The sequence below is a fragment of the Chanos chanos genome, chromosome 12 (assembly GCF_902362185.1).
Source record: "Chanos chanos chromosome 12, fChaCha1.1, whole genome shotgun sequence".
Lineage (NCBI taxonomy): Eukaryota > Metazoa > Chordata > Actinopteri > Gonorynchiformes > Chanidae > Chanos > Chanos chanos.
The window spans coordinates 16,127,527-16,146,255 of record NC_044506.1 but is presented as its reverse complement, the minus strand read 5'-3'; the positions used below and the strand labels follow the sequence as shown (position 1 = coordinate 16,146,255).

The window sequence follows — 18,729 nt, the reverse complement described above, 5'->3', positions numbered from 1 at the left end:
TGCAAATCAAGTAACCTCACAGTCACTAATTTGTTCATTAAAAACAAATAAAACCCTACAGAACACATATATTTCGGTCATCTAAAGTAAATTATTTAAACTCATAAGCCACGCAATAGATAAATTATGACCCATATAACACAGTTCATTCATATAAAACAAAATATATGTTAAGCTTTGATATTCTTATTTATACAACACAGCTCAAAGCAGATGCCTGCTTGTAATGGCATGTCAGTCAGATTCATTTTTGTGCCCTGATTTTGTGGTGAGCTTTGTTTAGACTATTGTAAATTTTTGCATGAACCAAATTTAAAAATATGTGAGTGGACGTAGGTCACGATATTCTCCAAAGTGACATGCAATTTTGTTTTGTCTCTTTTCCATTTTTCGTTTTGGGGGTTGGGGGGGGGTAAGAAATTGAATAAGTTCTGTTCTGTTTTTTATTCTTTAAACAGGTTTTGCTGCTAATTCTGTCTTAGACTTTGGCTCAAAAAGAAAGAAAGAAAGAAAGAAAGAAAGAAGGAAAGAAAGAACAGCCCATTACAAATTGATACCAGTTTATTACCATGGATGAAAGCTGCTTGTGCAACGTGTTGTATCTGTAACTGCCTGACATTTTTTATTTTTGTAAAATAAATATTTCAGTGTGCAAACCCTTGCTGTCTCAGCAGCCTTTTATTATATGTGCAGCTTGCCTTTAAAATCACATAAATGGTCTTAGCTTGTACAGTCGTTACTGTGATCTCTATTTAAATCAGAGAGCTAGACCTTAAATATTTATATCTTTGTCCATTGTCCTCATTTTATGTGCAGACAGAATGAAATTAAACGTGAAGATATTGTTGTGCACCGAGCATATTTTTTTCCTCATGCACTAATTGAGTGCAACCATGTGTTGTTCAGAAAATGCGTTTGATTTCACCGAATCAATGTGAGTAAAATTGCAGAATTTTTTCACGATTACTCAATTTTCAATTCGAAACCAAGGTATTTAAATTCTGTGTCGTGTTGAAATCACTGTGACAGAACCTATGACTTACATGCAGCCCTGTTGACCCATGTTTAGAATGTCCTCTAATAGAAACATTACATGCCATGTCCAATACGCATTAGTAAGTAATGCAATAAATACCACTAGATGGCAGAAGTCTCAAATCTGTCCCTAAGTGGTTGATCGGGCATTCCACCAATACCAGAGTGAGCGCGGCAGCACCACCAGAGCAGATATGTAAACAAAGACTCCTGTCCATTTATTTTATCCTAATAATTTCAGACAAGATCTGTAAAGATGGGGAAGAGAGACAATAGAGTGGTAAGTCCGTTATACCGGCAGATTCGTGTAAATTGTACTTAAAGCTCGAAATGTTAGGGTTCATAAAATGAAGAGCTAAGCTAACCATCACCTTAGCTCATTGCTAATTAGCAAGGGGTTTTCAAGGCCTAACCCTGCCGAATCCGACTGATATCACTAGCCTCCCTTAATATCGAAGGATTCGACATATATAGTTCTTTGTTTAATAAATAGAAGTGATGTAACGTTCCAGTGTCTCTGTTGTGGCCGTTTGTTCTCTTCCTCTACCTTAACGTATCATAGGTCCCTTTACCTTAACGTATCATCCTTTGAGTTGTCTGCGTTACCTTCTAGAATGATTAAGTTATCCCCTCTGACATTAATATTCCTCGTAACCCGCGAACAATGAAACCAACCAAACCTAAGTTAGCTACCTTTGTTTCTTTGCTGACTTGAGAACTACCCTGCATTCACAAGGCTAATGAATTTTGCACAGCAAAGGTAAATATACGACTCTGTAACAAGAGGTAGCTAATTTCGCAGCCCAGGGCCTGTCAAGTCGACATTGTCGGATGACCACAAAGTATAACTGTTTAAGCAGTAGCACGAACAAACGACCTATCGTGCGGTTCAGTAGCTTGCTTGTTAGTTTTTGTTACCAATGATTGCTGGGAATGAGATTAGTAGTTGTTCCACCAACCTATCTTTCAGCGTTATAAGTGTTGCTAGCTAGCTAGCTAACGACACACATCTCAGCTAAGGCTACAGCCAATTAGCCTGTGAAGTCAACGTGGCCAGGAGCAGGGATTGCGACAGTTCGCTCCTCAGTTTTGCAGAGTAATGTTGGTCATTGTCAGGCAACGGTTATCCCTCGGATAAAACGATATGGTGTACTTATCTTGTGGCAGGTTTTATACTTAGTACTGAATTTCGTGGCATCACGTTTACGACAGCCAGCTCCTTAATGGCTACATGCTCGGTTCGTATTCTACCTATCTTGGCTGTCGTTTTGGAGAAAAGTGTCTGCTTAATGCATAAATGTAAATGTCATACAGTTTGTGCTAATATGACGCCGCCGCTATGTTGCAGGCGTACTTGAATCCTATTGCTGCCGCCCGAGCCAGAGGCCCCGCTCCTAACTCCGGACCCACCATTCAAGATTATCTTGGTCGGCCTAGACCCACATGGTAAGGGTGATATAGCACAAGTCTTTTTTCAAAAGGCGTGTGTTATGTATGGCGACAAAGTACTGCAATACAGATGCTGCAAAGGGTATTCCATATCATTTCTGTAACCTGACAAGATAGCCCAACCTCTGAAGAAACCCTAGGTCATCCCACTGTGTTTGTAGCAGGTTTGGTGGCAGTTGTCGTTGAAACTGCATTATTTGTTTTCCTTCTTGTCATCTTCTAATGTGTCTAGGGAGGAGGTAAAAGAACAGCTAGAGAAAAAGAGGAAAGGTTCAAAAGCCTTGGCAGAATTCGAGGATAAAATGAATGAGGTACTGTCACATTGGCGTTCTATAGATTTTGTTGTTGTTGTTGTTACTTTTAATCTTTTGGAGATTTAAAATACCAAATAAGATTTTTTTTTTTTAATTTTTTTTTTTTTTTCACAACAGAGATGGAGGAAGGAACTGGAGAAAAACAGAGAGAGGCTGCTCGGTGGGGGTGAGAAGAAGGAAAAAGAAAAGGAGAAAGAAAAAGAAAAGAAAGAGGTCAGTCCTTGGAGAGATGTTGCTCTAAATGCATGAGATGTTCTGCTTGTCCCTTCCCTGACTGTGTGTGATTCCTCATTTTGTAGAAAAAGAAGAAAGAAAAGAAGAAATCCAGCAGGGTGAGAAACACATTCCAGTGTTGACACATAAGCCACAGCTGCTTTTCATTCATCTGGTCCATTGTTGGTTTTGTTGTTGTTGTTGTTGTTGTTGTGTTAAGTTATCTGTTGTACTCATGGACAATGTTTGATGTCGGAATTAAGTTCGGTATTATACTAAATGTTGCATTCATTTTTCACCAGGGGTTGATCATTCCCCATCTATAACTCAAAATCTAATAAGCCCTGCTTTTATTGTGTTTGGTCAAGCATTCTTCATCTTCCTCCTCCTCCTCATCGAGTTCTGATTCCTCCAGCAGTTCCTCCTCTGAGTCTGAAGACGAGGTATGTCACTCTCGTGTATGAGATATGTGTGAATTCTACTACATTTTATTTCTGTGTGACCTGAAAGTGTTTCTCTGTTCTCCTCTACACTTCATTTACACTGTTAGAGATGGGCGGGTTTTTTTTTTTTCTCATCGTGGTTTCTAAATCCTCTCTTTTGTTCAGGAAGAAAAGAAGAGCGTGAAAAAGAAACGGAAGAAAAAGCGGTCCTCGGCCAGAAAAACTTCCGACGATTCTGATACGGAGTCAGAGGCTGACAGCAAGGTATCTTCACTCTTTCACCAAGACTGTCCATCGCATACACCACGATTATGTGAATGCCCACTTGTCTCTTCGTTCTTTGTCCTCTTTCCCTTGGGTCCTGGGCCGGGACACGATGAGTGACAGCCTCATCGCTTTATGATGGCTTTATTACTGAACTTTGACCTTTATGCCCTGGAGGTTATTTAAGAGTGACTTGTCCATTCATTCAAATGATATGTGGACATTGTCTGAATACACTGTTTAAACTCCAATTATGATGCTCTCTCCTCTGAGGAATGTAGCTAACATGTAATGTGTGAACACGCATAACGCAGCATGCATTATTTTTTTGTTTTTTTTTGTGCTGAATAGGTTTGCTACTCAGCTCTGAAACCTGTTCCTCTTACAGGAATTTTCAATGCAGTGAGTGTGTCATTAACAGTTCTGTCTTGTAAATGTGATGTGATGGTATTGTTTCAGGAATCCTCCAAGAGGAAGAAGAAGAAACTCAGGGAAGATGGAGACAAAGATAAGGTAGTTAGTGCAGCCGCCTACCTGAGCTCTAACATCCATTTCCCCTTGTTAGTTCCCCTTGTCTTTTTTTTTTTTTAGCTCATTTTAAAAATTTTCCCTACTGTAGTCTCAGATGTAATATTCTGTTTCTGAAGGATGAAAAAGCCTCTCGCAAAAAGAGGAAGGCCGAAAGAAGTCACAAGGGGTCATCGTCTGAGTCCTCAGCTGACTCTGAAGTAGATGGAGATGTGAGTGTGCTCTTTTTAGCAGAGATATTTAAGGCTCTCTCAGAAGTTTCCTACAAGGCGGAAAAAAAATTTCCGTTCGGTGGTTTAATGTCTTTTGACAGCCAGTGCTGTGTTTAAGTTGTAATTTCAGTGAAAAGCGGGCAGTGGATTTGTTGTTAGGCTGAACTGTACCTTGTTTTGTAGGTTGAATCCAAAAAGAGGAAGCTCAGCAGTGAGGAAAAGGATAAGACAACAGTAAGTCTCTCTGAAGTAGCCCTGCCTTGAAAAAGCAGAACAAATATTTAACAAGTCTTAAATGTGAGACACGCTTGTGTCAGTGTCACTCAATTAAAATGTAAAACTAACATAGCAAAACTAAGTTAATCAAAGAGACAGGGGTTGATGCTTTGCCGTGCTAAATGAACCTCATGACCCTTGTCCACTGATGCAGAATTTGTTATTATGATCGATGCTGGGGGTTTTTTTAGGCATCGTTTACAGAATAATGTGGATTGTGTCTGCTTTGCTCATCGTTTCCAGGACAAGTCAAAGAAAAAGAAGAAGAAGAAGCACAAGAAACACAGCAGAAAGAAGAAGAAGAAGAAGGCAGCGTCTGGATCGGATTCAAATTAAACCGAGGCCGCTCGTCACGCGGCTTGAGTTTCACATTCGTTTGAGTGAGGGGAGCAGAGAGCCCTTACCAGAGTACTGAAATTTAAAAAGAGAAAAAAAACTCAACGGACTGACTGCTTTATTTATTCTGGGTTGACTTTGAGGCAAAATGATTTGCTTCTTGCCCAGGATAAGGGCCACGTGAAAGGCTCTGTAGAAGGGAGGGTCAGTAACAGGTCCTCTCAGATATGAATTTGCATCCCTGTGTGTTCCCTTTTTTTTTTTTTCTTTGTCTCTTTTTTTTTTTGGGGGGGGGTTTTATTTTGAATAGCTGAATATTCTCAGTTCAAATAAAGATTAGTTACACCATTGGCTACTGTGTGTGAAATTTAATGATGATTCAATTTATATGCATATCTTCTGTCCATGTCGTTCAAGGAGCAGCTCCCTAAGAAGTGGATTTACAGTGGTTAAATTGCTAGAGTTAAAGAATAAACAGACAAACTTTAAAGTGACATGTTCTGTATGGCCAGTTATTGCCACAGGGAATGAACTGTGTAACTGGTTGATTGTGATACAACATGAATGGCATCATAGGGAACAGGTACGTTGGCCAGTCTTCAGATAAAGTCATCATGACAATCTGTGCTTTGACGTTTGTGACTCAGACATGAAATTACCTGAATGGTATTTGTCATCTGATCTCAAGAGTTTGCTGTAAATGTGTGTTCTCACGGCACAGCTCTGTATAAATGATGAATTGGTGGTGGTGAGCTGTTTTATGACTTTCCCTGGTTCCGTTTTCTGGAGAGTGCATGTAACCACACCGTTCTGCCTAGCAGCCTCATAGAAGAAGTACTTTATTAATCACACACACACACACTTATGCTAGGAGCAGTGAACGGTGAATTTAACCTCTGCATTTGACCCATCCTATACACACACACACACACTGGGAGCAGTAGGAGCAGTGGGCAGCCGCAGTGCTGTGCCCGGGGACCAGCTCCAGTTCTTTTACCAGTGCCTTGGTCAAGGGCACTGACAGGAGTATTAACCCTAACATACATGTCTGATGGTGGGAGGAAACCAGAGCAAACACGGGGAGAACATGCAAACTCCACACAGAAAGGACCTGGGATGGCCATGATTTGAACCCAGGACCTTCTTGCTGTGAGGCAATAGTGCTAACCACAGCTTTAAAAAACATGTAAAATGTGACTTCATATTTAAAAATAGTTGGAGTCATGTATCTTAGAGGTGTACACGTCTAAGTCTAGCGTATCTCTGCAGACTTCTTGCTTTGAAAAAGCCATAAAGCACATTTGTGTTCTGTCTTCCCTTATGTGTTTGCATATCTAAGCCTCTGTTAGTCGTACACACAGTATGTTGTGTGTGTGTGTGTGTGTGTGTGTGGGTGGATGATACTCTGCTTATCCTGGAACAGTTAGTATGCCGCTACTTGCAGTGTGTGCCCCATTGTTACTTGTCTTTGTGCACCAGTTTCTAGCTCTAGGCAATGTATCATTTGATTGTACTTCTCTGTTGTCATAGAATGAATTCTGAATCTCGTTAAAACTGTATGGATAAGTGTTTTGTCAGTACCCATATTTGAATTTATGTGTGCAGATATGCTGCAATGCTCTTGCCAAGCTGTCGCTCTAGAGTAAAAGTTGATCCATCTGTGTTGGTGTTGTTGCATCTGTGGCCCTCAGTGGGGGCGTCGGCCATTGGAAGTCCCTGCCAGGTGTACATCTATGATTTGTATCACATGGGAGGAGCCTGTGTTGGCTCCTCTAATTTCCCTGGCAAATGCTGTCACCAGTTCCCCTTACTTGTCATAAGCCAAACATAACTCCTTAAGGACAGCATGTAGAAATGGACTCTATGGGAAGCACCGTGTTTCTGCTGCCTTATGCAATTCTCCTGTTTGTCTCTGGTAAGTGGATACTCTTATGTTTCACTTGTTAAAACTCATATCACACAGCCTTAACATACCAGTGCAGTGCCCATACTGTAATACAAATCAGGTCCGAACAGCAAATACAAACGAGGTTCAAAACAACTGTTGTCTTAGAGAGAAGTTAAAAGACTTGGGGTAAATTGTGATGGGATAGATTAAAAAAAAAAAAAAAAAGAATCCAGACATTTAAGTGTAATTAAAGTTTTTTTTGTTGTTGTTGTTGTTGTTAAATTGTAAATTAGTTATCTAAATACTTTTGTACCTTTAATTTTTCAATTCAGAGTTGTTGTTTTTTTAATGTAGGAAATAGTGAAATTGATATATGAGATTCCCAGTGCTGATGGATCTTCTAATGTGTGAAATATAATTTTCAGAGTATTTTGCCATTTTTGCCTTTTTAAATTGTTTGTAGTTTTTGCAAATTTAAAAACTGTTTGTCATTCCTAAAAAAGAACAACCGGTTTTGTTAGACACTATATAGTCTATCTCCTAGATTATGTACAGTTCAGTAAGCAACAGGGAAACTCCTATGACAAAATGCTCTTATTTTTGAACATTATAACACAGAAATGGAAAAAAAAACAAAACAAAACAAAAAAAAAACGGACAACAAGCGTCTGATTAAGACAGTTTTGGTAATAAAGTGTACATCTATGAGTTCCCATATATCCTCATTGACTCATCACACGATTGCCTGAACAAACAAAGCGCTTTATCTATGAAATTATAAATTGATGCAGAGGAGGAAAATGGACTTGCCATTTATTTCTGCCCCAAAACAATAGCATTTCATAAGTGTGAATAGGCCGATAAATGTGTTTGTGTTGGAGGTGCCAGGGTTTTAATTGTTGATGAAGATAGCTCTTTACCTAAAAGCCCATTGTTTTGCTAATCTCTTGTTGCTATCCCTATCACCACTACAATCTGCAGCTTGTTTGGAGACAACAGGAGAAGAGTGGGCCAAGCACACTCTGACACATTCAAGAGAGCTCCATGGTTTAGTGTGGCGTAAACAGAGGCACACTTCTAGCCTGGGCTCCACCCGCCCAACCACCCTCTGTGCATCCTATAGGGGTGTCCTTATTTATTATTTAGTACATAACAGAAGCTACACAGTAATCTATTGTAAGGAACAACATTACCAGTCAGCAGGCCTAATATAATTGAGCAAGGGGCACTGGCACATGTGTTTGGGGAGAGACGAGGAGGAGGGTGTGTGTGCATGTGTGTGTGTGTGTGTGCATGCGCGCGCGTGTGTGTGGAGTATGTTTACTTGCAGGCGGCCTACCTGCCTACAGCCACGCAAACTTACCTGGCAACACAATGTAGACACACAGCTGTCATTAAAGATAAGTCCATTGCCTTGTGTCCTTTTCTCCTTCCCCTACTCCTGTGTTATTCTGACAGTGTGCACTCCTCAGGCAGGTTAGAAGAAAATTAGAGGGTAAAGTGACATTCTCAAGCGCTGAAAACAATAGACAATAGACATTGTTTCGTTGAGTGAAATAAACTGAGATTACTATGGTACTTTTTGTTTATCTCTTAAGGTGATTATGTTTTCTCTTATCTGGGTTCAGACTAAGAACGACAAGAGTCAACATCCAATTGTGAGACAGCAAAAGATTCAATTCCATGCGAAACAATTTCTTCACCCTGCCCATGTATTTACTTAAAGACTTGTTCAGGTGGAATTAGACATAGGTTTGTCTTTGGTCACACTCACTGGAAACCTTGTAAATGTTTGCCCAGTTCAGTTACAGGATACACTGATTAAGGCAAAGGACAGGGTATGATGTCATCTGCTGTATATATAGCAGGTCCAGTGTATAAAGCATTTATCTGCAATACACAGTGTGATAGCATCAAAACTACCACAGAAAAAAAAGACAAATTGTCTGCCTATCTAAAGTTTCACATTCACGTGTTAACCAGTGAAAATCCGTCTAATGAGAAACATTGCAGCCTTTGTCGATTTGTCATATAATCTGGTACATGCAAATTCAGCATTAGGGTAAGGGCTAAAAACAACAGGCAGGTGTATCTCGTAACCTCTTATTGAACAGATTAGCCTGTTGGAGTTCAAATGTGAAAAGCAGATAAATACTTGAGAGAGTAATCTCAAAGCTTCAGACCACTGTACGTGCAATGATGTGTCTCCTAAGTGCCATTTGCTGTCACTGTAAACATCACTCCCTGAAACTCCAGAGTGTGGTTGTGGCACAGTGTCATCTCAGACGAAACTCTATGAAATTATCCCGTTTCTACTGGGTGAGAGACCCACATGTCACTCATGAATTTAAAGTACCTCTGTATAAAAAAAAGATAAAAGATTCACTGATGTGTGAATGAGCCCTGTCAACATTTCAACAACTAAGTCGTGTTTGTCAAGCTACCTGTTTTGTTGGTTTATGTGTTTATGTCAGCCTGAAGGCCGACTGTTCAAGCAAAGTACCTCATTTTCATATCTTTTTCCTCACAGGCATTACCTCACACTCACCAAACGTCAACATCAAAGTGTCGCCCTTCATCCACGGGATAAAGGGAAGCCCTCTCTACCTGGATGTGGAGACCCACTTTGGGTTGGAGAAAGTTCAGTTCCAGGGCAGCTGGTACCGGCTTGAGCCCAACCCCACCCATTTAATCACCTTTAATGAGAAGACTGGCATCCCCAATATGGACATGGATATTGTGTACCGTCCACCCATGTCCCTGACCATCAAACGCCTGGATGAAGCAGCAGAGGGGCGATATCAGCTGGAGGTTAATATCAATATCACGGGAAGACCTGGCCTCGTGAAGTTCAAGAAGACTGTGGAAATCACCGTAAATGGTAAGAAATACTCCAAGGAATCGACTACACTGAATCAAAACTTAAATGTCTTAGATTGATACGATAGAAGACTTCAAGGGCATTACAGCTTGACTGATTTGAAGACTTGAAGAGTAGACTCATAGTACCTATAGGTATGTATAGGTAGTCCCTTAAGTCAGATGACACCTTCGTGTTTGACTCTTTACGACGAGAGGTAAAGCAGCTGATATTTATAGTTTTTTAAAACAGATATGTTCTATCTCTCTTGTAGTGCCTGTGTCCACTCCTGTCATCAAGAAGAGCACAGAGTCTGCGCTTGTGGAGGACAAAGACAATGTAACGCTGAGGTGTTTAGTGGAGACTGGAAATAAAGTACAGTTTACATGGAAGAGGAATAACAAACCATTGGAACCTAATCCACGTTACACATTTTCCAAGAACAATGATATCCTGTTTATCAGCCCGGTGCGGAAAGAAGACATGGGCCAGTACCGCTGCACTGCTGAGAATCTTATCAACAACAGAACGAGTCACTCTGTCAATCTCGACGTGTTCTGTGAGTGAAGTTTTTTTTTCGAGGGTGTTCAACCGCTGGCTTTTCTGTCCTCCATTTCATAACTGCAGGCTGTTCTAACCAAGTTTGACACATCCTCTTTTTGAAATTCTTAAATCCTCTTTCTTTGAGGACACTAATTTTCAGTTTAGGCAGGAAAGAATGAGACTGATTTCTCTTGTGTATTGTTGGTATGACAGGTTGCTCATAGCGTGAGATGATATTATTCCAACATTATCACTACTGGTGATATAGACCCATATTATACTACTACTAATACTCCTACTACTTACAACAACAACAACAACAACAATAATGATAATAACAACAGCAAGCAAATGATCAAGAGCAAGAAGAAGACAATCTATTTAATTATCAAATGAAGACATCCTCTCACTCTGTACCATGTGTCAGGTCACAGATAACCACAGCTTGCTGAATTGGACAGCTTGTGTCCAACTCAAATCTGTTTGGATTTGAACTCAAATGTGTCTGAAGTGTTTTCTTTTGCAACTCAAATATTTCTGTCTTCTCTGAATTGTAGATGGCCCATACAACTTGGCAGTAAATTCAGAACAGGGTCTGAGAACAGGAGCGGTGTTCACTGTAAACCCCGGGGAATTGGTCTTCTTTGATTGTCTGGCCGATTCCAACCCTCCAAACACATGTGTCTGGATCTCCAAAACCAACAATGGGACCGAGATCATCATGACCGGCCCACGATTTAGTGTGACATCATATGAACTGGCCCAGGCCAAGGAGTACCTGTGCAGAGCATTCAACAATGTCACAAAGAAGCAGGATGAGACCCGGTTTACTTTAGTGGTGGCTAGCCTTGGCGTCGGTAAGTGGGGCAGTGTTCATTCGGGTTAGCGTTCAGATGTGAAGGGAAACTGTGTACTGTTCTAAATGTTTTGCAATAATTTGTGAGATATTGTTTGGGGGATATACTAGGTTCAAAGCATCTACAAATATCTAATCTTTGTAAATACCTAATGTTTTTCTTTGACGTTTGAAATCAAACTCTGACACTGCTCAAAATTCATTCTCCTGATAAGGAAATGCAAAGGTCCAATTTTTTTTTTTTCAGTTGCTAAGTGCATATCACTGTGTCCTGTGTTTAAGTCTTGCTGCTTCATTGGAAAGTAAATAGAGGACAGCAGGTGTTCTCTCTGTTTACTGTGCTTTACTGCTTATGAGATTTCTGTGTGACTTCAGCTCCGGTTGGCTTCGGTTTCAGAATGGAAAAACACAGTTTCCGTCTCCTGCACCGAAATTGTTTTCGGTCAATATGTTTCAGAAACAGTAACCAACTGTTTTAAAACATTCCGAAGGCCTAGATTAGTCTGATCTTTTTTTACTTCCATATTTTGGATTCTTGCCTTGAACCCATAACATTTTACGCTCACTGACAGAAGACATGGATTTATTTGTTTGTTTCGATGAGGGTTAAAGACCATGATCCTGAGCTATTGAACTGTCATTTCAGGGCAACAGAAACATGTTGGGGAGGAAAGCGCTGTGTCCCCCGTTGCTGCAGTTGCCATCTCCTCCTTGCTGATCATAATCTGCATGCTGTTTGTGTTTCTCAGAAAGACGTGTAATCCCAAAAGAGGTAGCTAACTGATGAACTTTTTTTTTTTTTTTTTTACCATTTTAAATGACTGAGATATGGGTTTATGGTAATGAAATAGTAACCTGTTGCCAAGTGTTATTCCCATATTCACTCTTGGCTTCTTATAACGCCCAGAGCTGGATCTAGAGAACTCTTTTGCTTGGAGTCAAACTGACATGTTAATTTTTCAATTATAAAATGAAAACTGGTACATGTATTCAGGCTATAAACAAATCAGCATTAGTTCTAAGGGAAAACTAGTCTTATTTTTGTTTCAACCTTACGGTTCAGACAACCCCTGAGGTACATCATAAATATGATATGATTATAGATTACAGAGCACTTGGTCCATAAAATGTATCTATTCATTTAAATTATAATCCTCAAAATGAAATGTATGTGCAGTCATTTCAAATCATTATTTTTTTTTTTTTGCCCTGTTTTCTTCAGTGATTATGAAGATCTACAGCAGGTAAGAGAGTAGCTACCTATTTTTTGCCCTTTGCGAGCAAATATTTACCTCTTTAATTCAGAGAAGTGACTTCTAATCATTAATATTTTCCACTCCTACTCTTCAGGCCCATAAATGAACCAAAGAAGCCCCATCGTTCAGGTAGGATTTCATCTCATTGTTTATGTGCCAACTTGCCTATCTGTTGGCAGGCATGGCTGTGTACATAGCCTCCTTTCAGACAAAACCTATTAAACTCCTCAGACAAAAACAATTACTGTAATCGCATTAGCTTTATTTCTGTTGGACCATCTCACAAACTCAATCAATTTTTAATTCTGTCTCACAAAGTCAAATCCATACGAATTTATCGCAAAGGGACATTTAGTGAAACTCGATGTCTGACAAAATGCTTTTTGTTTACAAGTAATAGCAAGTAGTAGGTAATGGACTGACATCAGGAAATAGCTGTCCCTCTATGTTCAGACCGAAAGTAATATCTCACACATGTAAACAAGGGGAAAAACACAAAGACATGATGTTATCAGATGTCTGCCACTGAGATGGAACCTAACCATGTGACAAGCCAGAAAATAAATATAATTGCCCTAATATGGTCTTTCATGCAGGTCTTCCTGCCTCTGAAAGGGATCGGTATTTACAAAGCCCTGTGTATATTAGTAGGTATAGAGAACCCGTGTCCTTTTGGCAAAATATTGGCAAAAAATAATTTATAGATTAATATACACAACATTTATATAAACCAGATTAGACATATAAAATGAGACATTGTAAAATGAGCATGAGAGGTAACAATACTTATATAAGGTAAAATCCTATACTCTAAACATAAATAAGTGCATTCTTCTGCAATGGGGCCTATGGTTAAGCACTAATTAGGGTCATGGGTAATTCATGTGCAAGTGTTCTGTTCTGACAGGCCATGAGGATGCAACTGAAGATTTTGGTATCTATGAGTTCGTTGCTATACCTGGGAAAATGGAATCAACTCAGGTAAGACACATGATGAGACTCTGTGTCTATGACACACGCAGATTCCCCATCAGAACAAAAATGACTTTATTTTCTCTCTCTCTCTCTCGCTGTCTCTCTCACTGTCTCTCTCTTCCTCTCTCTTTCATGTTTTTATAGGCATCCTGCCGGTCTCTTGCACGACTCGATTCATTCAAAGATTTGCATACCACCATCTATGATGTCATCAAACATGTTCCAGAGAACCCAACTCTGAGTCTGCTCAAGTCAGACATAAGTTAGGTCTTTCTTTATATATATATATATATATATATATAAATATGTATGTGTGTGTGTGTGTGTGTGTGTGTGCATATATATATATCTTTAGATTTAATAAAGGATGTGTATGAGGCTTCTTCCTTGAGCAAGTACTGCAACATCAAAACATGAGAGCACTTTCCAGGTATACATTTATAATTCATGGCAGTGGTCTCCCCATACCCTCAGGGCATGTCTAACTCCTTTTACGGACACAAAATGATGATACAAAAACAATTCAATAGCAGCCTAAGTGCTCTCTTTCACATGTAGAAATGATGATGTCGTTTGGAGTTACTACGTACAACGTTTTCATGGAGATGAAAAGATTAGAGCTTTAATGACACAGAGCATCACTGGCACACCAGTGTTTCATTCTTTCCAAAGCAGTTATGAGTTACTTTTTATTTTTTTTCAGCTGATACATTAATGTCATTACTAATCGCTGAGTTTGAAACAGATGATAGTCGGCTTATGTATCATGTCCCTAATGAGTCTCATAATGAAGGCCTCAATCCTGTAGTCCTTTGAGCTGAATCTGTTTTCTTTCATCAACATGTTCACAATATTTATTTAATGTTGTAAATAATGTTCATTTTCTTTTGTACTTCATATCTTCATGTACTTCATGATGTCATTTATGATGTCATTTACACAACTCTAATCAGTCAAAATTTAGTTGATGTTGCACGTGTATATAAGCTGATTTTTTTTTGTTTGTTTTGGATTATATTGGAAACAACATTGGTTTGCCTGTTTTGCTGAAACTCTGACAGAAAAGTGTTTATTAATTGATACAGTGATACCTAGCACACACTAGCCTCTACAAGGTTGTTACCTTGAAATATAATGTGTAAATGATATGTATGCATTTTTACTCTAATGCTATATTTTTAAATACTGTATTTCTTCGTTGCATTTTATTCAGTGTCTTAGGAACTGTGCCTCTTATGTTCTTTTTCATATGTTCTTTTTCATACATTTCATACCAAAAAAAGCAACAACAGCAACAACAACAAAAAAAAACTTATGTCACAGTGTGTGGCAGTTTCAAATTCATCATCTATTCATTTTTCTTTATAAATGTTTAGAACTTTTGTTGTTTTGATCACAACTGAAAACATTTTTTTTTCTATTTTCAAAATAAAGATTTCTAACAACGTGATGTGAATATTAAATCGATACATCATCCTCAGAAACTGACCCTGCAAGTTCTACTGAAATGAGGTAATGTCTAAATGGCAGACACTGAGTGTCCTCAGCACATGGCGTCATGTCAGCAGTCAGGATGAAAAACACAACAGAAGGTTCAGGTTGTGGCAGTGAGCTCTCCACCTGGGCATGCTGTTTCTTTGAGTCACGAAGTGACTGGGCCCCATGTGTTGTAGGGGTGAATGAGCGAGAGTCCATTTAATTAGGCAGGCTTGTGTTTTAGGATCACTGACACATTGCTATGATACTGCAGTACTGACTGGCAGACTGAATAGAATTCGAGGAGTTTGAGATGACATAATTGATGTGCCGGGTTACCTACACTGACCACAAACATATGAAATAAAAAAAAAAAAAAAAAAAAGAAATCATTCAAAACACTGTCGGGTTCCTGGAACAAGAGTGTCTCGAACTCTAATACTTGTAGGTAGATTGTAAACAATAGACTATAACCCTTGTGCAGACTGGATTATGTTTTATGTCAGCAATCTTTATGATGGGAACTCATTACCAGGAGACCATCTGTTCAGTCTGTGTATGCTTTTGGGGAGGATCCAGAGAACTGCACTATGACAAACAGCTCTGCAGCCTGGAGCCTGAACCACTCCCATCATTTGACAGGGAAATCATCATTGATGTAAGGACAGCCATAAACCAGGAGCATGCCATTGCCTGAGTACTGTTTAATCCATTTGCCGTCAAACTACTGTATGTCTCCCAGGGGATAAAAAAACTGGTGAGAGGACTTAGGGCCGCAACACACACATACACATAACACTACATGAGAATGATGGGGCTGAGAGTTTTCAGAAAACAGACATAACTAGTATAAACAGTTCTCAGAGCAATGCAACAATAACCATAAACGGGGGGGGGGGGGGGGGGGGGGGGGGGGGGGTGTGTGTTACATACTGTGAAAAACACTTCTATTACATATGCTGATATGCAACTAATGCAACTAAATGCTTGTCCATACCTCTGGACTAACTAACTAAATGCTTGTCCATACCTCTGGACTAACTGTGTGTGTGTGTGATTTCACACACACACACACACACACACACTGAAATTGTTGATCATTGTACACATTAACTCTAAATAATTTGCATAAACATCAGCGCAGCTAATGAATAGAATACTTCCCTCTGGACAAACCTCAAGTCTATGTCTTCATTTTGCATTTTAAGGTCTAGCTAATGGATCACAGATCTGGAATAATTTTGTTCCTCTTATAAGTTACATTCTTTGAGATGACGTAATGTGCCTTGTAGAAATGACTGGTATTTCTTCACAGGGCAGATCATCCTTAGAAAATTACTGCCACCTACTGGCAAGGAGATGTTTCTCCATTTCATAGGGGGTGGGGTGAGGGTGTACCGATGCCCCCTGCAGTCTCAGAGGGTGAACGGCTGTTTGCATGTTTTCAGTACATTTTAACGGGATCAGAACGCAACCGCAGGAGTACCGCAGACTCAGGGTCAGTGGAGTTAGAGGATTGTAATTTGAAAACCCTCACTTCACTGTTCTGCAACGCATTAATTCTTTTCGTCTTTCTTTATTAACCCATTTAGTAAATTATAAACTATATCTGAGATACTGGCGATACAATCCCCAGTAATAACTTCGAAATCATGATTCAACATAGTAGATATTTGATCAAGCGTAGAATCAGGCATAGAAATGATGAAATGATGGGATAACAAACCATTCGAAATGTCTGAAGTGGGTTTTACTATTTGAAAATCGACTTCACATTGTATCCTCAAAAAATCACTGTAACACCGTAAATTTGGACTTGTTAACTGTGTGAACTGTAAACTTCAAGTCCTTTGAAATGTAGGTATAACTACACTGTAACATATTTTACATTGTGGTGTTTGCAGGTTTTGTTACAGTTTGTAAAAATTAGTACCCCAAACACACCTGTTAAACAACTTACTGAAGAAGAAGAAGAAGAAGAAGAAGAAGAAACAATTTTGACGAGAACGTCATCATATGTTACCATGCGCTGCACAATACACCAGAGGAATCAGGAGACGAGACATAACCGAAAGACTGGCAGCTCTGAACTTGTTGAAACGTCAGTGCCAGATGCAAATTGCAATTTAAGTCAGCGAAGTACTTCCTGAGACGTCACATTCTCAAATTAATCTGGCTCTTTCGTAGAGGGTTTGAAAGTAAACTCTATTTGACATGAAAGAAAATAATTAGATAGACGACAGTTGGATAAAACAGAGCAACAGGTAACTGCTATCTAGTCTGAGCTGCAAAAATATTTTGTATCAAAATCGGGGATGTCATGTTTACGAAATTAGAAATGATAAACTACGTACAGTAATTTTTACTATTATTCTGGCCACCGTTGTGACTTTCAACCTTGGCTTGTCATATCGCAGTATGTACAAATAACACAAATACAACAAATACAATTTTTCTAGTATCTGGGAAATGTAGTTTATGAGGGGGGTACGTAGTACTTCCACTGCCGTCGCGAACCACAGGCTCCAGACTGCACTACAATGTGGATATATCACATGACTTAGTAAGAACATGGCTGCAGTCTCTTATTTCAGGAACTGAAGCTTTTTTCAAAAAGAATTACACCCAGTTGTTCAGGTTGTTTTCAGAGCCCTCTTCTTTCCATTACTCCAAGATGCAGAAAATTAAGTCTCTAATGGCTCGACAGGTGAGTGGCACCTTTTAAAAATGTATGCCGTGTTTGGTTTGTATGGCGGTCAGGAAAATTACAAGACTGAAAAGAACGTTTCGCAAATCTGTTGAAGCATCTTGACAGCTGACAAGGTAGTCACTTTCAGGGAACTCAGACACTGGTACCAAGCCTTTAGTCCTGTATCAGTGTCGAAGCTGAATGGTAACGATGCTTTATAAACAATGGACATAATACTACATAGCGTCAGAAATAAATGGGCGAATGAGAAAGTGATTATTTTGAGGTGGCTAATGTTTGCTAATGCGGCTAACCATCACTAGTCACCTCACTGACAGGCAGGTGCACTGATGCTTGATAAATAAGACGGTCTAAACAATCTCGTTGTTTGCCTGCAATAGACAGTTTTAGCAAATGAAATGTGGTATAGCGGAATAAGGAACGTAAAGCAGGAAAAGCTGTGAGGTTCTGAAGCTCTTTGATGACATCAGACGTATTTCATGCACAGTTGTGTGCCTTACATCCAGTAGGCGATTTGTAGGGCGATGAGGAGTGGATGCCATCCCCTTGTTAGCAAAATGACCAAAATGCATCACTCTTGTTAACCTGTCATCCCCCTGTATACTTTATAAAGTACCGTCAGTGACCATTAGATCCTCTCCTCTGTTGGCCACTGGGCCATCTCCCTCAAATCGCCTACTACACACATCCATACAGCTTTAACAAGTGATCCTATTGCCTGCGTGGCCAACACTGATATTGTTCATTTGTGTTTCTTTTTCCATGTAAGGGCCTTAAAAGCCCCCAAGAAAGCATGGCGGATATCAGTCCTATAGAGAACTTCAGGATCCCCAGCAAGGTGAGCTATCAGTTCAATCAGGCATGGCCTAAATATATTATATTTATTTTATTATGAGATACAGTGTTGTTTATCTTTGTGTATCAGAGAATATGCATTTGAGCAAAGGAAGGCAGATACACACTATAGTGTTTTTCTCTTAAATCTTAATGCATGCCATGGTGACCCATAAAGAGTTTGTATTTGGGACAGTTGTATATGATTTTGGGCTACTGGTTGTTTTTCTAATGATTGTAACACATTTCAGTTACAGAAAT

The 18,729-nt window shown here is 39.4% G+C and overlaps 3 protein-coding genes across 3 annotated transcripts in view; all 3 read left to right on the top strand.

Moving 5' to 3' along the window:
- The first annotated feature begins 1,203 nt into the window (after positions 1-1,203).
- On the top strand, positions 1,204-5,345 carry fam133b (family with sequence similarity 133 member B). The gene is made up of 11 exons (XM_030788960.1): positions 1,204-1,315; positions 2,384-2,481; positions 2,717-2,795; positions 2,916-3,011; positions 3,098-3,130; positions 3,380-3,454; positions 3,620-3,718; positions 4,178-4,231; positions 4,366-4,458; positions 4,642-4,692; positions 4,978-5,345. The coding sequence occupies exons 1-11, from the start codon at positions 1,292-1,294 to the stop codon at positions 5,068-5,070; spliced, it is 795 nt and encodes a 264-aa protein (XP_030644820.1). The 5' UTR covers positions 1,204-1,291; the 3' UTR covers positions 5,071-5,345.
- A 1,579-nt stretch (positions 5,346-6,924) lies between these two features.
- Positions 6,925-13,715, top strand: hepacam2 (HEPACAM family member 2). The gene is made up of 9 exons (XM_030788525.1): positions 6,925-6,985; positions 9,489-9,839; positions 10,093-10,377; positions 10,919-11,218; positions 11,864-11,989; positions 12,440-12,461; positions 12,568-12,602; positions 13,381-13,454; positions 13,593-13,715. The coding sequence occupies exons 1-9, from the start codon at positions 6,925-6,927 to the stop codon at positions 13,713-13,715; spliced, it is 1,377 nt and encodes a 458-aa protein (XP_030644385.1).
- A 3,814-nt stretch (positions 13,716-17,529) lies between these two features.
- The window catches only part of vps50 (VPS50 subunit of EARP/GARPII complex), an 87,889-nt gene continuing 86,689 nt past the window's right edge, over positions 17,530-18,729 (top strand). The window contains exons 1-2 of the mRNA XM_030788894.1: positions 17,530-17,631; positions 18,404-18,472. Coding sequence (XP_030644754.1) covers positions 17,599-17,631; positions 18,404-18,472 — 102 coding nt within the window. The 5' untranslated portion in view covers positions 17,530-17,598. The remainder of the gene's footprint in view (positions 17,632-18,403; positions 18,473-18,729) is intronic.

Bases quoted from the DNA above. Each gene is read 5' to 3' on its own strand.
- hepacam2 (XM_030788525.1), top strand. From the start codon at position 6,925: ATGGACTCTATGGGAAGCACCGTGTTTCTGCTGCCTTATGCAATTCTC. The intron at 9,840-10,092 runs GTAAGAAATACT...TCTCTCTTGTAG, and splicing joins TGTGGAAATCACCGTAAATG to TGCCTGTGTCCACTCCTGTC. The intron at 13,455-13,592 runs GTAAGACACATG...ATGTTTTTATAG, and splicing joins GGAAAATGGAATCAACTCAG to GCATCCTGCCGGTCTCTTGC.
- fam133b (XM_030788960.1), top strand. From the start codon at position 1,292: ATGGGGAAGAGAGACAATAGAGTG. The intron at 3,719-4,177 runs GTATCTTCACTC...GTATTGTTTCAG, and splicing joins AGTCAGAGGCTGACAGCAAG to GAATCCTCCAAGAGGAAGAA. The intron at 4,459-4,641 runs GTGAGTGTGCTC...CTTGTTTTGTAG, and splicing joins ACTCTGAAGTAGATGGAGAT to GTTGAATCCAAAAAGAGGAA.